At 35.9% G+C, this 21079-nt stretch overlaps 2 protein-coding genes across 2 annotated transcripts; both read right to left on the bottom strand.

Moving 5' to 3' along the window:
• Positions 1-234: 234 nt before the first annotated feature.
• Positions 235-1179, bottom strand: LOC126018947 (olfactory receptor 10A3-like). Its single transcript, XM_049781067.1, has one exon. It carries the CDS (start codon positions 1177-1179, stop codon positions 235-237), a length of 945 nt encoding a protein of 314 aa, XP_049637024.1.
• Positions 1180-18271: 17092 nt separating this feature from the next.
• On the bottom strand, positions 18272-19204 carry LOC126018953 (olfactory receptor 10A3-like). Its single transcript, XM_049781073.1, has one exon. The coding sequence runs from the start codon at positions 19202-19204 to the stop codon at positions 18272-18274; it is 933 nt and encodes a 310-aa protein (XP_049637030.1).
• Positions 19205-21079: the final 1875 nt, after the last annotated feature.

A 21079-nucleotide genomic window follows, 5' to 3' on the forward strand; every position in this document is an offset into this window, starting at 1 on the left:
AAACTAATGTTTATTGACCAGGGATCATATCAGAGAAATGGATAAACTTATATTACATATTAAAAATCATGTATCTTCAAAAAATAATTACAACAAATGACTTAAAACTAATATATTTAAAAGTTATTATTGAACTTAGAAAACTCAACGAAGTAAATTTTCTATAAATTTTCTAGGAAGTGTAATTTTGACCTTTTATTAAATTTTAAGTAGACTTCAATCAGGCAAATTTAGTCAAAAAGAGTGTAAATCTATTTTTCTTCTCCACAATTTGATTAAAGCTCTTTTCATTTCACTATTTCGCAAGCTGTAAATCAATGGATTCAACAAAGGTGTCAGAAGTGAGTAAGCCAATGACAACATTTTCTTGGTTTCTGGGGAATAACCAGACTTGGGTTGTATATAAGTCAAACTCGCTGTGCCAAAGAAGAGCGTCACAGAAGTTAGATGAGAGGCACAGGTGATAAAAGCCTTTTGCCTCCCAGTGTTTGATGGCATCTTCAGGATGGCAAAGAGAATTTTGGTGTAAGATAAGAAGATTAGCAAGAAAGGAACCATAACAATTAAAATTGTGCCTGTGAATTCATACATTTCATAAAAACTTGTGTCTGCACATACAAGCTCTAGCACTGGGGGTGTCTCACAAAAGAGATGATTAATCTCATTAGGGCCACAAAAGGGAAAACTAAATACCCAGTTGGTCTGCATAGTACCCACCAAGATTCCTGAGACCCATGAGAAAATTAATAACTTTATGAAAACGCTTTTGTTCATTATCACTGGATAGTTCAGTGGATGGCAGATTGCAGCATATCGGTCATAAGCCATTGCCCCCAGGAGAAAACATTCAGTCCCACCAAGAAAAACAATGAAATACATCTGAGCAAAACAACCTGCAAAAGTAATCACAGTATTCTTTGTGGAGAGGACCACCAGCATTTCAGGCATAATAGCTGCGCTGAAACTCACTTCCAATACAGACAAGTTCAGGAGAAATAAGTACATGGGTACATGAAGGCTCTGTTCCAGAGAGATGGCACCTATAATGATGGAATTTCCTATCAAAGTCACCAAGTAAACAACCAGGAAAATTCCAAAGAGTTGCTCTTGAAGTTCAGGAAAAGTAGAAAAGCCCAGGAGAATGAATTCAACCGCGGAACTGTGGTTTAGCCTTTTCATCTCAGCAATGGGACATATATCATTTTATTATTAATATATAGAATTTATGAAATCACAACTAAGAGTTGGTGTCTAAAGTCCTTAGTATAATATGTAAGAATAAGTTCATTTTGACAAACCTTCAAGTAGCATTTTGAGTTCAATATATTGGAATTAAGTATTTTTTAAATTAAATGAAGAGATGAGAAATTTTAACAAACAAATCATGTTTTTAAAATACAGAAAAGCAGATATTTCTTAAAAATTGTTTTATTAGGCTGAAGCTAAATCTATTTTTAAAGCAAAGCAAACAATTATTGAATACACTGTAATTGATAGCACTGTTATTTTTAATTGTGTGACTTTTCAAATAAAATTTCCAAACAAAATACCTACCATCTAATCTTTAGATAATTATTATAAATTCCAAAGTTTAAAATGCATTCATTTTTCTGTAAAACATGATATACATAAAAGATATATTATAAACATTCAGAATAGTTGAGTCCTGTAGCCCAGGGACAGAACTCAAAGGACTGAGAACATAATTGGCATGCAGGAGATGCAGATTCAGTCCCTAAATCCACATGATCTCCTGATTTCATCCAGGATAACATTCAAGCAGAAAGCCAGGAGTAGCCCCTAATTGCCTGTTTGTGTACCCCCCTAAAAAAGACAAATAAAATAAGGTTAGAGCTTCAAAATTATTTAAAATATAAAATAATCTCATATGTACATTAATAAATTGCTTCCAACATACTTATTTGGTAAGTGTTTCTAACTGATACTATAGATTTGGGGAGGGGGTCACACCCAACAGTGCTCAGGAGTTACTCCTGGCTCTATGCTCAGAAATCACTACTGGCAGGCTCGGGGGAGCATATGGGATGCTGGGATTCGAACTACCATCCTCCTGCATGCAAAGCAAATGCCCTACCTCCATGCTATCTCTCCGGCCCCTAATACTATAAATTTTTATCCTTAGTGAAAATCAGTTCTTCTGATTGCTAAAATCTTGGTTTTTGCCTAATGATGATCACAAAATAAAATAATAGCTATTTGTTTAAGATTTATACTTCTCAACTATCCCTCTGTATTGTAGATTTAGGAATATAAAAATTACGTTCTTTTTTGCATTCTCATTTCTATGTAAAGAACATAATGACATGGTAGATTCTAAAGCATTGTATAAATGTATAATTCTTATATAAATTCATTTTAAAACTGGTAGAATAAATATTAAAATTAGAATATACAACTTCTGTACTGAGGGAATAGTGTGTGAGGAAAAGATAAGTATGATAAATGAAGAGTTTCAAAATTAATGTAGTTCTTATATATGGGGCCCTTTGGAAGAGTGGAAAGAGCTAGTCCTAAATCTGTTACAACCTGCAAGACAAGCCTCTGTTTTGTAGTGACTTAGGTTTCCCTTAGTTAGAACCAGGAAATAAAAATGAACATCCTTTTCTTTCTGGCTCTGACTTGGGAACTCTTCTGGTTTGTTCTTGGAAACCTTCAGATGCAAGGCCCCCAGTCTATTCAGATGATGGTCAAGCTCAAAGAGGGTGATATATTGGATAAAAAAAATAATAATAGTAATACAGCAGATAGCTTGCTTGTCTTGCACAAGGCCAAACTGGGTTCCATCCTTGAAACCCTATATGGTCCCCCAAGCCCAACCAGGAGTGATCTCTTAGTATAGATCCAGAAGTAAGATCTGAGCATCACTGGTGTGGCCAAACAAAAACAAAACTGACATAGTGAGGAAGGACATAGTGAGGAAGCAGTCCTTTGAGGTCAGCTTGTCTCAACACAGCTGATCATTTTCTTCCCAGTCTAATTGCTCTTTCCACACTTTCCTTTCTAGGCATAAAGACTCATGTTTCCCCACTTTTCTCCTACCAAATCAACCAGGAAAATTCTTTTCTATGACTAGCATCCTACTTACTGTCAGGCCCTTGTCAGCATCTTGAATTCCTCTGGACAGTGACACTCTGTACCTTTACACAAGTAAAACTGCCCTTTACACATATTCCCCAAATGCTCATATTCTAGAATGCTCTCTTCCCACAAGATCTTTTTAACCTTCTACTTTATCTTATCCCTCATAGATCTACCAAGGTAATATCATCCTGCCTTCCAGACTTTTAGAGTCTCCTTTTATCAATAATCTAGCTTTTCATAGAAGTCAGTCATAACTAGTGCTTTATTAATTTTAACATAAGAAAATGATTTCAATGTGGAAGGGAAGATAGAGCAACCATAACCATAGGAAGGTCTTGGTAATAGCAGCATATGTAGAAGGAAAAATGTCTATGAAGGAAGGGTGACTTGCTCAAATCAAAGGCATTTGAAGAGCCTTAACACAAGAATGGAGGCATTATAGACCTTGTATAATGCTTCGAAAAACAACAGTATTTCATTCTAAATTGAGAAAACCAGGAAAATAAGCAAGGAAAAGACGGGCATTTTTGCTTCAGATGAGAAAATTAAGGCATTAGAGAGTATAAAAGCCATGGTTGATTAACTATTGGTCATAGTGATATGATCATGTTGCCAATATCTACAGTAACTTTAATCATCTTATTTTGACTATCAAAATTTATGAATAAACTTTTCAAGGAAATGGATATAAGTACCCTTTCTAAGACACAAAATATTTTATAGTAAGGGGGAAATAAATTTGAATAAAAATATATATTCTATTCCAAATTCAGGAGAACAATATACTATAGTATAAACTCAAGTTGCTGATCATGAGTGATAATTTTAGTCTTTTCTAAATGTTGCATTTTTCTTTAACATAATACTGCCATAATTCAATAGTATATTATCCAGATTCACTGTAAACTTTATGACCCAGAGTAAACCATTCCCTTTCCTGAGTTTCATCTTTCTTCCTAACTACTTTTATATCCAATGACTACTACATCTATAAATCTCAATCGGCAAATGATTAGTACTAAAAAAAAACCCTTACATTTATATATTTCTCACACTTTTATGTGAATATGAAATCCAAAGTGTGTGACATACTTACCTGAGTGCTGAATTATTATTTGAAAGTCATCTCTGATTCTCTGTAAAAAATATAAATGATAAGTTCATTAACTGGTGCATAAGTAGCCTCCTCAGTTGTTATTGTTAACTAGTTTTTATCCCATTTAATCAGATATTTTCACACTTTAGTTAAAGAAAACCTATTCCCTAAGTACAAACCAGTGATGCAATACACTGTATTAAATAGCATTCAATTGTTTGCTCTGGGAGAACCCTTCTCTGGAGAAATTAAACACAATTCAAATAGCTTTTCCAATGTACACTTAAAACCATTCAACAGAACACTCTTTGAAAAACAATCTTATTTTTTCAATATAAAATAAACACCTCTTTACTCAAGATTAAATTCTATCAGGACTATCCCATTAATAAAATAATACTCAGTCAATGTTAGCAAATAGGAGAGTGAGGAAGGAAAGAAAAGATAAACTATAAGGAAGACGTAAATACATATAGTAAATATTTTCTTCAATGACTAGACACTCAGTAAAACAAATGGACAGTAGTTACTTTGTGGAAATTCTGGATATTATCGCCAAAAGTTTTATATAATTTCTAGGAATAATCACTAAAATTTAATGGATAGAAAGTCTTTCTGGTTATCTTATATTACATTTTTATTTTATTTGGGGGGGTTAGGCCACACCCGTTTGATGCTAAGGGGTTACTCCTGGCTAAGCGCTCAGAAATTGCCCCTGGCTTGGGGGAACCATATGAGATGCTGGGGGATTGAACCACGGGCGCCATCTTTCCTTGGCTAGCGCTTGCAAGGCAGACACCTTACCTCTATTGTGAGAGCATAGACAAACTCCTCAAATTCCATTATTTATCAAAATTAAATGTTATTAAACTCATAAGGTTGTATAAGAACAAAGTTTTTCAGATTACAATCAATACTGACCTAAACTATTAATATAATTGTCTCAGTCCCATCAAAATATGAGAATGAAGGAATTTTCAGGCTTTACTTTATCCAAAAGTCAGATGAAATAAATAAAACCTGGGTCCTTTTATTTATCTTTTACTTCTACTTGGAGAAGCCCTCAAATCCCAGATTCAACAAGACTGTTGGCTACACTTAGAGATACATCATCGTTAATATATTTCAAGTTCTAAAAAATATCAGTTTTCTGGTGAAGGTGGAAATATTTTATTCACAAATATTAAATTTCAACCTCTGTCATAATTTCAACTTGAGTAGTATATCCTTTAAATCATGAACCAAACGTAGTGACCTAGATTTAAAATACTATGATATAGAGTTTGAAGATTCCTACATATGTGGTAAGGTTAATAAGAAAGCATATATTTGATCGTTCACATCACCAAACTTTATTATATGCATTTATATATATATAAATTTATATATATATTCATCTACAGTTCTGGATCACTACTTCTATCAGTCTTTAAATTACTAATGCTTTGAATAGTGATAAAGATGTCCTTTTATTGGGGGTGAGGGGTCACACCCGACAGTGCTCAGGGTTTACTCCTGGCTCTGCCCTCAAAAGTCGCTCCTGGCAGGCTTGGGAGATCATATGGGATGCCGGGATTCAAACCAGGGTCTGTCCTCTGTTGGCTGTGTGCAAGGCAAACTCCTTACCTCAGAGCTATCGCTCTGGCCCCAAAGATGTCCTTTTTAAAAACAAAAATAATTTTTAGAAAGTATGTAAGCCCAGAGAATCAACCATATACTGATAGTACTAGCCATACTACTTTTCTGCTAAAAGGAGTGGGCTAGTGATTGGTTCATTTGCTGTTGACCAGTGAGTTCATCAACCATGCATATGGAATGTGTCTTCCATAAGAACACAAAAAAGGAGGCTTCAGAGCTACCAGTATATGCCAGAGAGTACAGCACTTGCCTTGCATGTGGATAATCTCTGTTTAGTTCCCAGAACCACATACAATTTTCTGAACCCAGCAGGTGTTATCTATGAACACAGAGTCAGGAGGAGTACACTCTGAGCACAGCTAGAGGTAAAAAAAAAAAGAAAGAAAAAAAAGAAAGGAAAGAAAAGGAAGAAAGAAAGGAAGGAAGAAACAAAGAGAAAGAAAGATAGAAAAAGAAGAAAGAAAGAAAAGAAAGAAAGAAAGAAAGAGAAAGAAAGAGCAAAAAAGAAAGAAAGAGAGAAATAAGAAAGAAAGAAAGAAAGAATAAGAAGGAAAGAAAGAAATGAAAGAAGAAAAGAAAGAGAAAGAAAGAAAGAAAGAAAGAAAGAAAGAAAGAAAAAGAAAGAAAGAAAAAGAAAGAAAGAAGAAAGAGAAGGAAAAGAAAAACAAAGAAAGAAAGAAAGAAAGAAAAGAAAAAAAAAGGAAGAGAGAAAAAGAAAAGAAAGAAAGAAAAGAAAAGAAAGAAAGAAAGAAAGAAAAGAAAGAAAGAAGAAAGAAGAAAAAAAGAAGAAGAAAAAGAAAGAAAAGAAAGGAAAGAAAGAAAGAAGAAGAAAGAAGAAAGAAAGAAAGAAGAAAGAAAGAAAGAAAGAAAGAAAGAAGAAAGAAAAAAGAAAGAAAGAAAGAAAGAAGAAAGAAAGAAAGAAAGCAAGAAAGAAAGAAAGGAGAAAAAAGAAAAAAGAAAGAAAAAGAAAGAAGAAAGAAAGAAAAAGAAGAAGAAAGAAAAGAAGGAAAAGAAAGAAAAGAAGAAAAGAAAGAAAGAAAGAAAGAAAGAAAGAAAGAAAGAAAGAAAAGAAAGAAGAAAGAAAGAGAAAGAAAGAAAGAAAGAAAGAAAGAAAGAAAGAAAGAAAGAAAGAAGAAAGAAAGAAAGAAAAAGAAAGAAACAGCATTTCTAGTTTGTGAATATGTGAAGAATTTGGGATAACAGCATAATTAGAGAAAATGGGATCTTTGTTTATACCTTTCTATTTACTTTATTAAAAGAGTATGTGTATATCTAAAATACTACTGTTTTGTTATCTGCTTTGGTCAAAATAAAAATTATTAATTAATAAAAAAAAGAGTATGTGTAGTAATCACCTTAAGCGCATACCCTGTTCTAAGACCCAGAGCACACACCCTGCTTTCCCTAATCCCCTTACCCTGTCTTCCCTAAACACAGAAACACATCATGTTGGTTTTTTTTTTATAATTTATTTAAACACCGTGATTACAAACATAATTGTAGTTGGATTTCAGTCATATCAAGAACACCCCCCTTCACCCGTGCAATCTTCCCATCACCAATGCCCCCATCTCTTCCCTCCCCACCTTCGCCTGTATTTGAGACAGGCTTTCTACATCCCTCACTCACTGACATTGTTATGATAGTTCTCAGCATAGTTATTTCTTTAACTGCACTCACCACACTTTGTGGTGAGCCAGTCCTTCTGGCCCTCATCTCTGGGAATTATTTCAATGTCTTTAATTTTTCTTAAATTTCTTAAAACCCATAGATGAGTTAGACTATTCTGTGTGTGTGTCTCTCTCTCCCCCTCACTCAGCATAATAGATTCTATGTACATACATGTATAAGAAAATTTCATGACTTCATCTCTCCTGATGGCTGCATAATATTTTATTGTGTATATGTACCACAGATTTTTTAGCCATTCATCTGTTGAAGGGCATCTTGGTTGCTTCCAGAGTCTGGTTATTGTAAAAAGCGTTGTGATGAATATAGGTGTAAGGAAGGGATTTTTGTGTTGGATTTTTGTGTTCCTAGGGTATATCCCTAGGAGTGGTATAGCTGGGTCAATTGGGAGCTCAATTTCCAGGGTTTATTTTTTTTTATCTTTTTTTTTTTTTTTTTTTTTTGGTGAGCAAAGTGAATTACAAATCTTTCACAGTAATATTTAAGGCACATAGTAATGAATGAGTAATGAATGAATGAACACCACCTGTGTTGTCGTCCCTCCACCCCTATTCCCAGCATGCATTCCACTTCCCCTTCCTCTACCCACCTCCCACCCCCTACCCCCGTAATGCTAGTGAATCTCCATATTGTTTTCCATAAGGGCTGGACTAGAGGCATTCCCACCAGGAGTGAGTGAGAGTTCCTTTCTCCCCACATCCCTGCCAGCACTGATTATTCTTGTTCTTTGTGATGTGTTCCAGTCTCTGTGGTGTGAAATGGTACCTCATAGTTGTTTTGATTTGCATCTCCCTGATGATTAGTGATGAGGAACATTTTTTCATGTGCCTTTTGGCCATTTGCATTTCTTCTTTGAGAAATTGTTCATTTCTTTTCCCCAATTTTAGATGGGGTTAGATGTTTTCTTGTTAAGTTATGTCAGTACCTTGTATCTTAGATATTAGCCCCTTATCTGATTGGTATTGGGTGAATAGCTTCTCCCATTCTGTGGTTGGCTTTTGTATCCTAAGCATTATTTCCTTTGAGGTGCAGAAGCTTTTCAGCTTAATATAGTTCCATCTGTGTATCTCTGCTTCGACTTGTTTGGAGAATGCTGTTTCTTCCTTGAAGATGCCTTTAGTTTCAATGTCCTGGAGTGTTTTTACCTACGTGTTGTTCTATATACCTTATGGTTTCAGGTCTGATATCAAGGTCTTTATCCATTTGCATTTTAAGCCCCTCTCACATCCTACCTGATTGGCTGACAGAGTCCACACCCTACTCTTTCATAATATAAGTATCCTTTTCCCACCTACAATAAACTGAGTTACTTTCCCAAAGTGGTTGGTGGCTGCTTCTATATGAGTACTTTACTCACCAGGGATCTGACCTCACCAGCGACTCTGACCTCATCAGTGACTCCTACATCTTGGAATCTAACCTCACAAGTGTCAGTTTTAAGTATGTATCACATAGTTGACATTGTTGATCCTAATATATCTGTTTCCAGATAAGGTTTTTTTCCTAGTGGAAATCAAAAATGATCAGACCTAAATATGCAATCCAAAGTAAACGACAATAGAATGAAGAGACCTAAATCACAACAAGCTATACACAAAAGGGACCTGTTACACTAGCAGTCCATGGGGCTAAGGGTGGAAGTATGGGATGCATGCAGGGAACAGTGGCAGAGGTAGGTCAACACTGGTGGTGGACTTGCCCTAATTCACTGTCACTATGTACGATAAATATAACTGTAAGAGATTTGTAATTCACATTGGCCTCAATAAAGATTATTAAAAAATAAAAGTAAAATATGTATAAAAAGTAATATAAAAAAGGAAAAACACAGTCACCATGTTAACACTGGGCCAGCTTTATAGACTCACTCTTTACTCAAAAGAGATGTAAGCTAAGCCATGAAAAATCATAGGTATACCAGACATGCAAATAAAAGTTGGCAAACTCAGAGGAGAGGGTGGGCCAAGCCCCTGCCCTGATAAAGCCAACCTGTTGCATCCATCATGCATCATTGTCACTTTGCCTATGCTCCTGCTTCACCACTTCTCTATGATTTTCTGCAGAGACACCAATCTGACCAAACTCTAGGTTTGCCAATATTTGGGCTAGTATCACCAGGGTTTGTTTTGGTTTTGTTATTGTTTTTTTGGTTTTTTTTTTTTTAGATGAGTGTGGCACTATCCTTCTCCCTCCCACATTCTCCTACTTCCCTGAGACCTGGCAACAGTAACCATACACTACAAAAGACAGAGAATCAATAATAGTGCTTTAAATTCCTGAAAAACTTCATTTGTTTGATGCTATCATCCCTATAGGAACACATTGATTTAGATGCCAATGTGTTGCTGAGGTCATTTAATGTTCAGGAACAAGTGAAAAAACAAAATGGTCATCTAGCAGTAAGAACTTCCTAAACCTTCTGCAATGTCTTAATGGCCTTTTCAAATGTGCAATAACTTTCACAAATTTGCTTGTCATTGTACTTCTTTTCTTTTTTTTTTTTTTTAGTTTTGGGGCCATACCCAGTGATATTCAGGGGTTACTCCTTAGCATGTGCAAGGCAGATGCCTTGTGGCTTGCATCACCACTCTGGCCCCAAATCATTGTACTTCTTTTTGTTTGTTAATTTTCTTTCTTTTTTTCTTTTTGTTTTTTCTTTATATTCTTTTGTAATAGCTTTACTCTAACTTATCTGAAAACAAATTATTATTGTCAACTATGTGATGCAAGTTTTTTAAATGAAGTTAATAAATTATTTTTAAAAAGAAAAGAAAATTAAAGAAGAAGGAAAGGAAGGGCTGTTGTGGTTGTTGTTGTTGTTGTTGCTGTTGTTTTCATACAAATTAAGCCACACGATTCAGGGCTTAAACCACTATTACTGACTCTCTGGCTTTTATGGTTATGACTGCCAGTTCTCCCAGAAGTACAAGATAGCAGGAGGTAGGGGGAAAGGGTGTTCACACTCACTCCAAAAATTGCTTAGTTATATCAGCATGTCTGATATATATTAGCATATCTGGAGTTTGGTTAGATTGGTATCTCTGCAGAAAGTCATAGCAGAGTGGTAAAATAGGGTCATAGACAAAGTACCAATTATGTGTGATAGATTCCATATACCTCACTCTATAATTCTCTTCATGTGTCTATTAATTCATATTTTAGTATACTTTATAATAAATTATCTAGAAATTAAACGTATTTCCTAAATTCTATGAACTATTCCAGTGAATAAATTAATTACCTAAGAGGTAATAAAACCACATACATTTATCAGAAGCACAAGTGAAAAACTGGGCATGCCACAGGCATCTAGATTATGAGGGTAGGGTCATGGTAATCTCCAAATAATAGCTAATTGTTGAGAAGCATATGCAATAGTTTGTGTTTTGTGATCTCTGATAAAAACACTTTGTACATGGCACTTCTTATATTATTAAAGGGTTGGATGCAATAAATAAAGCAATCACTACAAATTGAACAAAAATGAGAAAAGCTATTGTTGAAATAATTCCACTCACCCACTCCTAAAAGGTTCTTCATTAGATTTCCATAAAGAAATTATCATAGTCCTAATTTTTAATCTATGTTTAACATAGATTAACAGTCAGACAATCTCATCTTAGATTGCCAATTGTCTCAGTTTGTGTGAGGCAGGTGCAATAGTGGTGACAAGTTTCATGTAGTCACTGTCAGAGTTTATCATCACGTGTGATGATCAAATATTAAACAGATGACACATTGAAATCAGTAAAATGCAAATAAGACCTATATCATAGAATCAGGTGGAACCTAAAAAAAGTATACTTATTATCAATAACTATGATTAACAACTATAAGGACAGAATCAAGGGGATATTAAAATAACCTTTTATTACTATAGTTCGGCTGTATATTTTTTTCTGTTGATACCAAAACCCAAGCTAGAGCTGAACAACTCAGTAATAATTCAATCACAGTACTAAATCATGTGTATTGATTTGGGCTTAGAATCTCAAGATAAGCTTTATGATCAACTCCAAGATTTAGAAGTTATTGCATATTTTCCACTTCCCACCTTAAGTTTTTTTCTTCATTCTACCATGTTCTCCATTCTCTACTGTTGAAAGAGAATAGAATAATATAAAAACAGATTAAAAGAAATGTTGGTATCAGAAATAGTCTAAAAGAGCACTTTAACTTTTATACTGTGAAGATTAACTTCTGGACTTCCCCCCAATGTTTTATCTAATTTAAATAGGGTGGTGTTTAGCTCTACAAAATTTCTGCTTGTTATCTTAGTAACACATTTTAGGTTACAATCAGAGGAAGGAAATTACATTTAATTTTAAAAAACTTATATAAAAGACTATCTAGCAAAAGAAGGTATTCAGAAGAATATTTTGGAAATCAAAGTTTGACTATAGTAGATCAAGAAATATCCTATAAGGGAAAGACATTTTTAGAAGCCCAAAAGTATAAAATTTAGTTTAATTAAAACATTATTTAAATTAAAAAATATAAACATCAGTAGAGAAATAGGCAAACTCTGAAAGGCCCTGGACAGAAAGGAGTAAAATTGAATGTAGACATGATCCAGAGGATAAGGACAGGGACTTAGAGCACATTTCTTATATGTTATTTATAAGATTTCTTATAAGACATCTTATAAGCACATTTCTTATAAGATATGTTTTTAGATCTCAGTGTCCCACACAAGCCTACATCAGCCTGCACTGATGCTATTTGCCATAAGCCTGCTTCACAGTGATGTCTTACCTCACTGTAGTAGATTTTGTGTAAGCACCAAAAAAGCTGGTTGAACCCCCAGGAAAACACAAAATTTTAGAGGTTGAACACCATAGTCAATAAGTGTGAACTCCATTGAACATATGTGAAAGCACTGTAGCATCAGCTAGCAGACACTATTTACAAAAGCTGCTTGTATTGCCTAAGTGCAAAACAATAGCAGAACACAACTGAAACACCACAACTAAAGAAGTGTGAGTCTAGGAGAGCAATACAGTCAACCACACACTCACACTGATGCCCAATACCCAGTGAACACCATGGCTAAGAAAGCACAGACACAAAGCCAAATATGTGCATAACCACCAGTTATTGGGAGAACATCAACAAGAAGAAGGAAGAAATAGGGAGAGAGTGAGGGAATGAAAAAAGCATATAAATAAGTTTCCCCCCCCCCGCTGGACCCCCCTACTCATAAATAAGTTTTTAAATTAAAGCTAATATTACACAAATATCCGATGGTGAGAGTATTGGTGATAGCCTGAACGAGTAGGACATATAGGCAGAAGCTAAATCAAATAGGGCTCCGTAGTCCATACTAAAGATTTTTCTACTCAAAGTATGGGAGAAATTCACTGAAATATTTTAATATGAAGAGAGATGATAAGATTCACATTGTAAATAACTTTTTCTATATTTTGTCTGTTTTTGTTTGGATTTTTGGGTATAGCTTATGATGCTAAGGGCTATCTCTTGGTTCTGTGCCCAGAAATGAACCTTGGTGGTGCTCAGGAGACCATGAGACATGCAAATGATTCAAAATAGGGTGAGTCATTAAGGCAAGTAACATTAATCCCTGCACTGTCTCTCTGGCCCAAGAGGCTTTTCTTAAAAATATGAATTGTTAAACATCATGTCAACTCCAATCCCCAAAAAATCATGGTTACAATGATCATATCTAGCTGTTGAGATTATTTTGCTTTTGTCAACATTGCTGATGGTTAGAAGAGAAATATTAACAGAATCCTCCTGGACTGATTCATTTTTTACCCAGATTTAGATCTCAATCGAGCATCACTGTTACTCTGAAATTATCATCTGTTCAAGCAGCTTTGAACCTCACCTGTTCTTCCCCAGGAGACATGTGAGGGTGTGATTTCCCTGTTCTCCCATTCTCAGTATCTTCTACTAAAATGTGAAGAACAGAAACAATTCATTACGAGTCAGTCTACATAAAAACTTCTTTTTTCTCTTTCTTTTTTTCTTTTTTAACTGAAACCCATATCAGACATGTTTATAATCATGGTGCTTAAACAAATACATTATTATAAGAAAAAAATTAGAAATAAATAGTCATTTTCCTTTTTTCCTCTTCTTCTTTCTCTTACTCTTCTTCCTCCTCTTCTTCCTCCTCTTCTACTTCTTTTTCTTTCTCCTCCTCTTCATTTTCTTCTTCCTCTTCTTCCCCTTCTTCCTTCTTTTTTCTTCCTTTTCTTCCTCCTCCTCCACTTTTTTCTTCCTCTTCTTCCGTTTTCTTTTTATTCTTCCCTTCTTCCTCTTCTTTTTTCTCTTCCTCTTCTTCTCACACTTCCTCCAACTCTTGAGGCTCTGAAACTCCAATGATTATTATGTTTTTTTCTGTTGAGTTTATTTATCAAAGACTTCTATTTTCATCTGTTCACATTTTTTAGTAGGTTATTCATTGTCTGATCATTTGCTTTAAGGTTCTTTTCCAATTTCTTCTGATGAATGGATTTGTTCTGCATCTCATCCTCTGTCTCACTGACCCTGTCTTCAGCTGCTGTTATTCCTTTGGAGAGGCATTTCATTGAGGTGTTCATTTCATCTACTGAGTTTTTCAGACCTCTTATTTCAGTTGTAAGTTCTGCCGTTATGTTCTGTTCAGACTGATCTATTTTTGCTTTAGTTATTTGATCATCCTCCATATTAATACTTTAAACTCCTTACCTGAGAGGCTTTTCAGGTCATCTTCATTCTCTATGTGTGGTGTTGTCATGCATTGTTTCCCCACTGCAACATTTGTAGAGCGGTTTTGACTATGTGCTGTACTGGGTTCTTGAGTTAGAAGATGCTCCTCTGGCTCCACTTTATTGGGTGGGGCCCTTACCAGGTTTGGGCCCTGGAAATTATGTTCAATGGCGTCTTCTTGGTTGTCTTGGGCAGAAAAGCAGACAGGGAGAGAGGCAGCAGTCTTTTATAAAGCTCCCTGGGTTTGGGCCCTGGAGATTGTGTTCGATGGCATCTTCTTGGCTGTTTTGGGCAAAAAAGCCCACAAAAACTTTTTGAAGAAATGAATATTAAACAAGTGATACAGAGAACCAAAACCTGAATAAAGCTAGGTATTTGGCTTAGGAATTAGAGTTAGACTTTCGGAGATTTCCTAATATCAGATTAATGCTCTCTTAAAAAGTTTATATTAAATTTAAATATTACTGAGAACCATCTGGTGTGGGCCCCCCAAATATTTTATTTATTTGGTCTTTGGGCCACACCCAGTGATGCTCAGGGGTTGTTCCTGGCTAGGCGCTCAGAAATCGCTCCTGGCTTACCACTAGGCTATCACTTCGCCCCCCCCCCAAATATTTTAAATCAAATATTACTTGAACAAGTTTCCCAGTTTTATGATCAAACTAGTTGTTGTTGCTGTTGTTGTGTTGTTGTTGTTGTTGTGAGGCCACACCAGGCCTCACAACTGTTATTCCTTTTCACTCAGAAATCACTTCTAGTAGGCTCAGAGCATAATATGGGATGATGGGGATTACATCTGTATAGGTCACGTGCAAGACAAAGCTGTGCTATCACTCCAGACAGTGACGAAATTTCTTTTTGTGAATTCTAATCCACTGGACATATTCACTATTCATTTTTCCAGAGAAAATGGAAACTAAAATTGTGGCTTTTCTGACAGCTAAATGAGAATGAAACTTAGGCTAAAACTTTTTTCTGTAGGTGGGAAAAGTGGATTCCCCCAAAGAATCCCCCAAAAGAAGTAGATGTCTTGACAATTTGTTTTGTTTTGTTTTGGGGCCACATCCAGTGACGCTCAGGGGTTACTCCTGGCAATGCACTCAGAAATTGCTCCTGGCTTGGGAGACCATATGGGTGAATTTTACAGGTGACAAAGAAAGAAAAATTCTTTCTTTGAAAGAAAAAGTTAGCCAATCCCAACTCCCCCTGGGTTCCCAAATTTGTCACACAAAAATGTTCTCACAAAAAATAACTTCAGGAGGGAAACAAATAATAAAGTATCTTTATTCTGGAAAGATTTTTAAAAGATAAACCATATTTAGAGAAAGCCTAGACCTCTTCCAGAGGAGAAAGAACAAAGAGCACAGACCCTAATTTGAGAAATTGAGATGAAAACAATCCCCCAAAATGGGGAGTGTGTGCCTCTCAAGTTGGGATAGGGTAAAATCTCCAAATTGGGAATAGTGTCACTTTCCTCCACAAAGATAGTCTATAGTTTTCCCAAACTGCTCCAGTTGGTACTTTTCTTTTTCTTTTTTCACATTTTTTTATTTTATAAAAACAAAGATGCAAAGAAAGAGGACAATGTGAAGTTACAGTGGGAAGACAATCACCCATAAACAGAATTCTCAAAAGAAATTCCCTTGCTGACACCTTAATTTTGAATTTTCAGCCAAAAATCTTTAAGAAAATAAAACAAAGCACATGCACAATTACTTTGTCCCCAGATTATAGTACATTATAACATTTCTTAGCAGTACACAAAGCAATCTAAAGCCACAAAATTTATGTAACTCCTTTAACATTAAAGGCTATAGTATTGTTGACACAGTTGATCATAATACATTATTTCATTAAGGATGAGTCAAAGGAGCCCAGCAAAGATGGTGTTAGAGTGGCAATTGTTTGCATAGACCCAGCAAAATATAGGGGATATGGAAAGGAAAAGCTTTGGCCTAAATACAAGGAGACCTTACGCCTGAAGTTTTCTGGCATAAGACCAACTCTGGGCTCCAGGCATACTAGGTTGTCCAACTCGTCATGGTCTGTAGTGCCAATACATTATATTTTTCACACAGTTACTGTTGTTGATGTCAGGTTTCTGTAGCTAAGGATCCTGAAATATGTCCATATCCTACATCAAAGTCAGGATAATGTGGAGAGTCCTTTAATTTCACCTCACAATTAGAGGGTGATGCAGAGAGTTAGGTCCTGAAAGCAGGTCGTTATTGTTGTTAAATCTTCTGAGTGTTAAGGGAAGTTTGTTGAGTAGGTCTATGCCAGAGCAGTGGTAAGGTCTTCCCTGGTAGAGGATTGCTTTCAGGTGATGTACACAACTGTGGTTGTTTTGTAGATGGCATCCCTGGTTCAGGGGTAAATGGACAATACTCATTCTTCTGAGGCTTGAGCCAGGTCATTATGACAATGTCAGGGTGTAAGGTCCCACTGCATTAGAAGATTTGTGTGCTCCCATCTCTATTAGATAATAACGTGTTTGTATGTATAGTAATTTCCCATTTTAATGTGCCTATGGAAAGGAAAAACGATGTCACATGATGTGATTGGTGCCTATGGGGACACTAGAAGAGCCCAACAATCCTATTCACTTGTTTCTAAGATAAACTTTAAATGGAGGGACACTAATACCAGACTTCCTTATTAAACAGATAACAAAGAGAAGGACAGACAAAACAAATACATAGAGGGGAAATTTTGAAATAGTAGGTGGGGTGTTAAATTCAGTGCACCACTTTGGTCTGTGATTTGACCTGTACGGTATTGAAGGTACAAAGAGTAAATGGAGGGGGGGAAATAATGGTTGGGACAAAGGACTAGAAATGAGCTTTGTAGGGCAGTGTCAAGGGCACAATACAAAATGGATATTATGCATATGTAAAATATATGCATAGAACACTATCAATGTATATTGTACACACGGGGTGCTAGATTTGCATGGTTTTTTAAATGGAGGCCAATGATAAAAAATTGCCAGTGACTGCCCCAACACAACCCAGTGCAGCATCTGCCCTCCCTTCTCTGCTTGCCCCTCTTCCCTAGTGTAGAGAGAGGGGGAAGCTAGAAGACCTCTATAGAGTTCACCTGGCACCCACCTTCTGGCCACCTGGGCCAACACCCAGGGAAGGCCTGGAGTCCAGGGGAGAAAGAGGGTGATATCTGGGTGCCTGCCAAGCCTCCCAGCACCCCCAAGCTAGGAAGAAGGCCTTCAGCCTGGAGCCTCCCCAAACACCATGCCTGGCAAGAGCTAGCCTCCGGGACCAAAAAGGATTTGATAGGGAACCAGAAGCCAGACATCTGCCCGCCCTCCTCCCTGTTCCCCTCCTCCCAAGTGTAAGAAGAGGAGGGGAAACCTGAGGACCCCTATAGAGTCCACCTGGCACTTACATTCTGACTACCTGGGCCCAAATCCAGGGAAGGCCTGGAGTCCAGGAGAGAAAGAGGGGGACAGCTGGAGGCCTGCCAATCCTCCCAGTACCCCACCAAGCTAGGGAGAAGGCCTACAGCCTGGGGCCTCCCCAAACCCCATGCCTGGCAAGAGCTAGCCTCCAGAACCAAAAAGGAAACAGGAAGCCAGACATCTGCCCCTTGGTACTTTTTAATTCCTAAGGTTCTGTCCAAGGAAAGAACTTAGAGCTTTTGTTGATCTTCCATATTTTTACTTAGGCTATTAAATTGTATAGGAACAAGTATGGTAAGTCTTACCAGCACCGACTGGTAATTCTAATACAAAATAAAACATCAGTACACATTAAAAATAAATATTTATTGAAGATATTCTGTGAAAATAATCAGTAATTGCCTTGGATCATAAGAAGTTAATATGAAATGTTTTAAAAAAGAAAACTATACCTACAAATAAAATGAAAGCAGACAACTTAAAATTTATTATTGAACTGGAATAACCTACAAAATATGTTTATTCATAAGAAGTGAAAATAGTTGATTGTTTACTAAATTAAATAGGCATTAATCAGGCAATTACCAAATATCGCATGGTTTTCATATAGTCAGGAATTAATGTAGATACACTTTTGTTCTCCATAATTTTATGAAAGCTCTTTTCAGTTCATTATTTCGCAAGCTGTATATCAATGGATTTAATAGAGGCGTAAGAAGTGAGTAAGCCAATGACATAACTTTCTTGGTTTCTGGGGAATAACCAGATTTGGGCTGTAAATAAGTCATACTGGCTGTGCCATACAGGAGGGTAACTGATGTGAGATGAGATGTAGAAAAGGCCTTTTGCCTCCCAGTGTTTGATTGCATCTTCAGGATGGCAAAGAGAATTCTGGTGTAAGACATAAGAATTAAGAAGAAAGGAACCATAATAAACAAAATAGTGCCAGTAAATGCATAGATTTCAAACATATATTTGTCTGCACATACAAGTTCTAGCACTGGAGGTGTTTCATAGAAGAGGTGATTGATCTCATTAGGGCCACAAAAGGGGAAACTAAACACCCATGTTGTTTGCAAAGTAGTCGCCATGGTCCCTGAGACCCATGAGAATATTATTAATTTTATGAAAACACTTTTGTTCATACTCATTGGGTAGTTCAGAGGACGACAAATTGCAGCATATCGATCATAAGCCATTGCCCCCAGGAGGAAATATTCAGTCCCACCAAGAAGAACAATGAAGTACATCTGAGCAAAACAGCCTGTGAAAGTAATCACAGTTTTTTCATTGTTGAGAACCACCAGCATTTCAGGCATAATAACTGCACAAAAAGTCACTTCCACTACAGACAAGTTCAAGAGAAATAGGTACATAGGGACATGAAGGCTCTGTTCTAGGGAAATAACAATTATAATAATGGAATTTCCCATCACAATGGCCAAGTAAACAAGCAAGAAAATCCTAAAAAGTTGCTCTTGCAGTTCAGGGAAGTTAGAAAAGCCCAGGAGGATGAATTCAACCACAGAGGTTAGATTCTGCCTTTTCATTTCAGTGACAGAACGTAAACGTAATTATGATGTGGGTGTAAATATGAATTCACATTTCAATAGCTGGGAGTTTAGTTTTAATCCTTGGCAGAATATATACTGATGAGCTCATTTTAACAGATCATCAAATTGCAATTTTGAAAATGGTCAATATATTGATACTGTGAATCTTTTAAATGCAAGTGAATAGGTGATGAATTTTTGAGAGCAATCATATTTTCAAAGTACAAAATAACATAAATGTTCCAGAAAATGTGCTTCTCTGCAAATGGCTTAAAATAAAATTCTTAAGGCAATAATATATATTTTAATTAATTATCCAGTGTTCTAGATAATTTATATTTAACTGTGCATATATGTACTTATTTTCAAATAAAAATAATTTAAGTAAACAAAAAATTATTCTTAATAAAATGCCTAATTAGTATCTCATTTTAAAATTATGCTTTGATTTGTTTTGTTTTGGGGCCACACTTGACAGTGCTCAGTGTTTACTCCTGGCTTTACACTCAGAAATCACTCCTGGCAGTGGATCTAACCCAGATTAGCCATGTACAAGACAAGCATTTTAGCTGCTTTACTATCACTCTGGCCCCTAATTTTTAAATGATGAATGTCAGTGTTTTTATTATTATAAATTTCAAAGTTCAAAATGTGTTCTAATTAGTATAAAATGTATTAAAACATATTAAAAATAAACAGTCTCAAAAAAGATGTGAAGTTCATATTTAATTATCTCAGAGTAATAGTAGTAAACTGCTTCAGTTATTGATCTGATAGAGCATGTCAGGTCACTACTATATAATTTCTGCTTAAGTGGACACTTTAGAGCAGTTCTATCCGGTCATCTATGTGCCCATCTATGTGACATAAATGAAATTGAGGTAATTCCAATCAATAACGATCATTTGTTTTTCATTCCCTATCCTACATCCAAGTTCCCCACATGCACAACCTTAGAAATATCATTTACTCGTTACTTATGCAATATATACTTAATAAAATACCTATGTACCAAACATAAATATAGAATCCATAAGCACAATCTTCCCTAAATACATAACATAACAGTTTCTGTCCCTACCCCAGCAATCTCTAATACATCTCCAACCAGTTATATATCTGTCTAGAACACTCATCACCAAATGAAATGACAGCTATTTATTTGGGGTTTTGGCTATTAACTTCCTCTTCTGTAATGCAGATCCTGGAGGCAGGAACTTTGCTTTGTTCTTTGTTGCATTCTCATTTCTATAAGAGATCAGAAGAATATAATAGATACTAAATCAAAATTGATTGGATAGAGAAATCAATATTAAAATTGATGGGGCTGGAGTGATAGCACAGTGGTAGGGCATTTGCCTTGCATGTTGCAGCTGACTCAAGTGAACCCAAGTTCACTCCCCTGTATCCCATATGGTCCCCCTAGGTGGTCAGGAGCGATTTCTGAGTGAAGATCCAGGAGTAACCCGTGAATGCAGCCGGGTGTAGCCCAAAACTAATAAATAATGAATGAATGAATAAATAAATAAATAAATAAATAGGAATATAGTGTGTAAAAGAAACTTAAATATGCAAAATGTAGAGTTTCAGAAATAATGAAGACATTTGGCCCCTATGTGTGAAAATAGATTGTATTAGAGTTTGGTACCAGGTCTAACACTCCAACTATTTGCAAGAGGAGTCTCTTAGTTAGGAAATAAGACTGGACTCCCTTATGACTCTGATATAGGAACTTCTCTAATTTGTTCTTAGAAAGCTGCAGGCTCAAGGCCTCCCCTTCTTTCAGATGATTATCAGGCTAAAAGAGAATAACCTCTTAGATTGGGGAAGCAATTCCCAGAATCCTAGCTATTTTTAGGATCTTTGGCTTGG

This window comes from Suncus etruscus, chromosome 9 (assembly GCF_024139225.1).
Source record: "Suncus etruscus isolate mSunEtr1 chromosome 9, mSunEtr1.pri.cur, whole genome shotgun sequence".
NCBI classification, from domain to species: domain Eukaryota; kingdom Metazoa; phylum Chordata; class Mammalia; order Eulipotyphla; family Soricidae; genus Suncus; species Suncus etruscus.